Source organism: Orycteropus afer, unplaced genomic scaffold, assembly GCF_000298275.1.
Source record: "Orycteropus afer afer isolate SDZICR_OR568_19922 unplaced genomic scaffold, OryAfe1.0 scaffold00087, whole genome shotgun sequence".
In the NCBI taxonomy this organism is placed as follows: Eukaryota; Metazoa; Chordata; class Mammalia; order Tubulidentata; family Orycteropodidae; genus Orycteropus; species Orycteropus afer.
Genome location: NW_006921674.1, coordinates 8,832,662 through 8,839,550, shown reverse-complemented (window position 1 = coordinate 8,839,550; position 6,889 = coordinate 8,832,662). Strand labels below are relative to the sequence as shown.

General features: G+C 33.9%; 1 protein-coding gene across 1 annotated transcript in view; it reads left to right on the top strand.

Moving 5' to 3' along the window:
* The window catches only part of ASCC3 (activating signal cointegrator 1 complex subunit 3), a 515,455-nt gene that overhangs the window by 299,140 nt on the left and 209,426 nt on the right, over positions 1-6,889 (top strand). The window contains exon 13 of the mRNA XM_007942265.2: positions 2,797-2,931. Coding sequence (XP_007940456.1) covers positions 2,797-2,931 — 135 coding nt within the window. The remainder of the gene's footprint in view (positions 1-2,796; positions 2,932-6,889) is intronic.

Sequence of the window (6,889 nt, the reverse complement as noted above, 5' to 3'; positions counted from 1 at the left end):
CAGGAGAGTATGGAGGGATGGACACTGGGAAGAGGTAACTATGGGGAGGAAGTGGGAGGGGAGCTGTTGCATTGTGGTAAATTGTGGTCAATGACATGCGACAATATATATGTGGACTGCAGTATGGAAAGTGAATTTGCTCTGTAAATCTTCACCCAAATCAAAATAAATAATAAAAACAATAAAAAAATGTCAAAATAAAATAAAAATGCTTACAGAAATAAAAATATATATATATTCATATGATCATGTTTCTTCCAAAACACATTAGTGTCAGCAAATAAGTTAGAGCTCTGACGGAGTGTGAAATCTCAAGCTTTATACCCTTGATGACTGTGATTAACTTATGTTAAATTTCTCTAGATGACTTGCAATGCTTTTTTTTCTTTTTTCTAATGCTTCAGAAATTTTTCATTGGGGCATTTCTGGACTTCTCCAATTTATCTGTTCTCCTTTACTTTGAATATAAATTAAGAGAATATCAGTTACTTAATCGCTCCAGTTTCTTGGATGATTGTTGTCTAAGATTTTACTCTATTATGAATTTTAGTCAATATTCCATATGTGGAAACTTTTTTTTACAAGTATATAGCCATAAAAATACATAATTATATATAATATAACATGTGCTGTGGATACCTCCATGTCACCCTATCTTTCCTGGTTGGATCTCAGGCCTCCTTCCCTTTTCACTCTTGTGAATCCTCAAATTGAGCCCCTCTTTCACTTATGTCAACTCCCATTAAATTAACTTCCTGAGTGGAAACGATCATTTGTATATCCTCCTAAATGTGTAGCATCAAATGACACCAAAGTTCTATGTTCCAGAAAAACATAGTTAAGGACAGTGTGGGGGAGTTGTTGAGAAGAGGGGCTAGAATAGGATCTCTAAGTTACTAAAGCCTAAGGGGCATAGCAAGGTAACTCCAAAGTGATTTAGAAATGTCTTTTTCATTGGAAGCTGGGGTTAGGCACACTTGTCTTTAAATCATCCATAGCAATCATAACTGATTATTCTTAGGTGATGTGTTTTAGATTGGTTAAAAATTGGCAAAGTTATCTAAAGATGCTTTTATTCACAGCATATAAAAATTAAAAAAATAGTTGTTAATGTGAAAGAGTAAAATTATTTTTTCATAGATCTGTGGAACATATAGCACTCACCTACATTTTCCTCTTCTGGAGTTTATTGGGCAGCTGCTTTCCCACTGACAGTGCATGCAGCCATCAGGAGGGGAACTGCATAACTGTTGAAATGGAAGAAATGGGTGTGTGCTGTGAACTGTTTTTACAGAGTATTGAATGAGGTGATGCATCCTGAAGGTGTGATTTTGCAAAACTTTTAGTTTCTTTTGCCTTTTTTACTGGCATATAAGCCTTGTAAGTATGTTTCTGAATTCTTGTGTATTATTTGGAAATTGCCTTTCTTGCAGTGATTCCATGTTCACATGAATACCACATTTTCAAATGCCCTAAATTGTATGCACCTGTTAGGGGACTGAGAAGATGGTGCACAGTCCAGAGGGACATGTGTGTCCCATATAACTTTATCCCCCAGGGTCCAGAACAACAAATATGTCACACATAATCCTATACCAGAGTCTAGCCGGACATAGGTGTCTCACATAATGTATATCAAAACTGTATTTCATAAGAAAATTTCAGAAATGTTTCTTGATGTAGCATACCTTCCATTAATAAAAACGTGGTATCAACAAAAAATTCAAAGTGGAAAACTGTTTGATCAGGAAAATGCTAAGGAGTCCTTCTGATGCAGTGGTTAAGTTCTCAGCTACTAACTGAAAGGTCAGTGGTTTGAAACCATCAACGCACTCCATAGGAGAAAGATAAAACAGTCAGCTTCCCTAAAGATTACAGCCTTGGAAACGCTTTCGGGCAGTTCTACTGTGTCCTGTAGGGTCACTATGAGTTGGAATTGACTCCCCAGAAGTGGTTTAGAATGGCTCTTTGGGAAGTTAAAAGTTGATGTGATTGGGGAAGGAGGGGTGGAGACTGCAGCTACAAAAGAAACATCATAGAGGAGAGAGTGCAGACATTGAGAAGCAGCAAGTGCAGACTGCTCACCATTCCTTAATTTTATTCTGTTCCACTGAATTTGCATTCTGCCTGGTGGCAGCACCGGAAGGTACTTTTTTCCCACTTCTCTTTGAGAAAGTATACAGACAAAGGACTTTCCTGTAATTCAGGTTTTCACTGGCACTTAGTGAATAATTCTGCAGGATGGTCTATGGTAGCAAAAATAATTCCAAATACTTCTCCAGAAGCATTTCATCTCCAGTAGTCCTCAAGATATTTTATTATAAATGCTTATTTTTAGACATTATTTTGTCCAAAGAAGAGTGTTCTTTATTGTTTAGATTTTGTAAAACATCTTTATGATACTGGAAATTTCATTGAAGTGATAATCTTCCAAGGAGAAATAAGGCTCTTGTATTTTTTTATACTTTGCATAATAAATGAGTATGATGATGAGCCATGTTTTTAAAAGAGAAATGTACAAATTTAACTTCTATATAATTAATTCTTTTTCAGTTCTAACTTTCACCAATTTATTTTAGGAGATAGGCTAATAATAAATAAGCCACATTATTAAATTTTATTTAACTTTTGTACCATACATACTTTTTTCTAAAATAAGGAAAAGTTAGAGAACTCATAAACTGGGAGCTTTATTGTACAAATTAATGCTTTTTTATATACAGTGATTTCCAGATTAATATTAAATGGCCATTTAATGAATTTGAATATTAAGTAAACTGCTTTCCTTTCTTTTAGGTGATGGTGTTTGTACATGCTCGAAATGCCACTGTAAGAACAGCAATGTCTCTAATAGAAAGAGCAAAAAACAGTGGCCAGATTCCTTTCTTTTTGCCTACCCAAGGACCTGAATATGGACATGCAGAAAAACAGGTAGGGTGCAAATGACTGCAAGATATAAGAAGAGAAAGCACGTACTGTGCCAAATGCTCGAGACATTTTATGTATGGAAGATCCATGATCTCCAGTTTCCAGGAATGTTGTAATCTTGACTTTATCTTGACTTAGTAATCTTTTAAAAGGTCCCTGTTATGGATTGAATTGGGTTCCCCAAAAGTATATGTTGAATTCCTGACCCTTGTAGCTTGTGACATGAACTGTAAGGACCCACAAAGTGTAAAATGTTTATATTTATTTATATCTGGCTCCTTACAGAGAAAGTTTGCTGACCCTTGATTTAAAGCTGTGAGAATAAGTTTTCAAATTAAAAAAAATAAATAAATAAGAAAAAATATGTGGCCATGAGATGATCATAACTTCAAAATACATTATATGCATTACATAAGACTTAACTGGTATTTTGTAAACGCCTATTAGCTGCCAGTCGTTGTGTTTGTGTACTTTGACATTTATGATCTTACTAAGATGTATTTAGGAGCTCTGGTAGCATAGTGCCTAAGGCACTTGACTGCTAACCTGAAGGCTGGCAGTTCAAACCCACCAGCCGCTCCTCGGAAGGAAGGTTGGGCAATCTACTTCCGTAGTGATACTGCCTCGGCAACCCAAGGAGCCGTATCTATGAGTCGGGGCCGACTCGACAGCACATAACAACAACAAGATGTATTTAATCCTCACAACTACACTAAATTTTACCATACTGAAATTTTAAATTCTAAATATGGTAAACTGATGCTAGTTGTTTTCAATATCAGATCCCTTTCATTTAGAACTCTAAAATGTATTCGTTGTCTTCATTTTATAAAATTTTGTTTTACATAACATTTGGTATACAACATCATATTCTTTCAACTACTGATTAATTAATTTATGAGAGTATTTGAAAAGCTAAGATAGTTTTCATAAATCTGTTTCCTGTCTTTGGAAATATAAAGCAACTCTGTTGTGTTTTAAGAGGCAAGCCTTGAGAGCCACCTTGTGGATTTCTGGCTCCTTCACACCTCTAATTTCTGAGAACCATTGCTGTTTTGAGTAATGGAGGTTTATTATTTCCTCTTTTCATTTTAATTGTTACAATAGAAATGTTTAACATTTATGGAGTGTTTACCAGTTCCAGCCACCATTTTACATTCAGTCCTTACAACAGCCTTACGACTTCGATTTGTGCTCTTATTATCCCTTGATGTGGCAGGTATAAATTAATTCAAAAAACATAGAAATAATTCTTATGAAGATATTTTTATTGTGGTAAATATATGTGTATATGTGTATGTGTATATATAAACATTTGCCATTTCAGTATTTCAAAAACATACATATTTATTTTATGTAACATCACCAAGCACAGGTTCACCGATGGATGACTAAGCTGAACAAGAGATAGCATGGGAAAATTAAAAGTTTTAATACTGTTGGGTAGACTTTAAATCCATGGTCATTTTTATTATACTTTTTTGAATTTCTGCCTTAGTTGATTTTTATCCCAGTACAACTATTGTTATTGGATTTTTTTAAACAAGAATATTCCATAAACATTTATTAAACTCAGATTTTCAAGGAACTGTCTTGTTCACCATTATATTCCCAGCTCCTCATAAGGCTGATAATGGTACCTCTAAATTACTTTTTTTTTCTGTGTTCCTCTGAGACAGACATAATAGATGCTTTTGCATTCATTTTCTCATTTAATCTGTACAACTATTTTGTCCTTTAAAGATTCTTATCCCAATTTTACAGATAAGGAAACTGAAACTTAGAATAAATAATGTTCCCAGATTCTCCCAGGTAATAACTCCCAGTGAAGTTATAATTTGAACAAGGGTCTGAGTCCAAAGTTCATCCTATCTGTTCAAAAGCACACAGGCTAAACTTCCATTCTGGGATTTTCTGAAGCTTTTAGATCATTGCGTCTTTGGAGGGTTTTTTAATGGAAGAACATTTCTTCAACCCACCCATACTCCTCATTCCTCAGTAAGATATTTTAAAAAGTGAGACTCTCCCTAGTGAAAATTATTTTACTATAACAAAAGGGAATCTATGTGAACGTTTTCACGAAATTCTAGAATTTATTTGTCTAGGATTGGTCATAGATTTGTTTTTATTTATTGATGGTGTTAACATTGTAGCAATCCTAAGCTATTACTGTGAGAGTAGGAGATGTTTGCTCCTGTTTTAGAAAAATGGAAAATTAAGTACTCAAAACATTAAAATAAAATTAGAAGGTAAATATACTATTTAGAAATTTAACCTTGTGACTCCTGTTAACTGAAATACAGCTACATCCCTGTTGTGCCGCAGTGATTCTTTACCCCTAAGTGTTTGCAGAAATTCTAAGTATTTAATGTAACCATCTTAATTCTTGACTTACCAAGTACAGTTTTTAAAGCATTTGGACACAGTTTTACTAAACACAATACAACTTTGTTTATATAACAGAAATAAAACTCCATTAAGGAAATATTTCCTCTCTCTCTCTCTGTGTGTGTGTGTGTGTGTGTGTGTGTGTATGTTTGGAGGATGGGATGGAGCAAGGTTATAATAAGGTTATTTCTGTGCCTTTGCCACAATTCAAAATGAATCTTTTTCCCCTAGTAAGTAGCAGTTATACTTCACAGTTCCTCCAACCATCCTCAAATTTAATGTCAGTGTCATCCACACTGGAAAGCCGTCTATATTTATATAGCAAACTAAAACAACAAGTTAGGGAATGGAAAGAGAAGTCCTCTAGCAGTAGCTTGAGCTATGGAGAATAGCAGTCAGGTTCTCCTCAGAATCAGAGCAATTCCAAATGACACCAGAGCAAGAGGCTATATTAACAAAAACTCTGATTATGACTTTTCCTATAAAAATCCTGTGGCCTTAGGCATTTAAATATTTCTGAACCTTAATTTCTATTCTGTCCAATAGAATAATAATAGAGTAACTTACACCTTTTCTAGTGGGGGGTAATATAAAGAATAGAATGATGTGTGATTATTTTCAAAACTGAACAATGGCAAATTTGTACTGCCTTTGTGCATAGCATATCATAGAAATCTATTTTTAGAAAATATATACCAGTAACTAAATTCAGAAATAATGAAAGGAAAATGAGCAATACAAGTAAGTTCCCTAATTTAGCTTTCATATTATGTATTTCCTTGTACCCTCCCCTCCGAAGATAACGTCTTGAGAAATCACTGTTTTTTGTAATATAGAACATACTTCAGGGAGTAATAGCAGCCTATATTACTGTATTTGTAGTATTACTATATTACTGTATTTACAGAAGTAAATATTACATTTAGAATGCAGATATGTTTATTAGTAAACCATTGTTTCCTATTATGATTATAATATTAAGTGAAATTAATGTTTATTTCTATATTACAATCTTCAAATTCTGTTTGTACAAGATCTCACTCAAATTATCTTTGCTTTAGGGAAAAATTCTTTACATGCCTACAATACTCTAGTACTGGCATGAGTGTTCCTCTCACCTTATGCAATATTTCTCTCATCTATGGCTGCTAATACAGGCTCATTTTGTAACATTGGTGGCAGTCAGATTTTCTGTTAGTAGAAATGGCTTTTCATACAATAAGCCTTATGTATGTAGTTGTTAGAAATATCTATTGAACAAATTAGAACACTCGGAAAAATCCAATAATAATATGTACCCTTAAGCTACTTTAAAGTATCATTTTATTATTATTTTTTTTTTTAGTATCTAGAGCTACCAGCCATCTCCTTATTTTTTTCAAACATCCTGCTTTAGCCTTTGCTTATATCGATAGAAGCTGACTATGATACAAATAATCTGATACTTAATATTGATACCTTTCTATTATTTCTGCTTTGGCAGCTCTGCAGTGTTTTCCTGCAAATTAAAATTAGAATTTCCCCTTCCTAGCATGTTGTCATTGTTGTTGTTAGGTACCGTCGAGTCATTTCC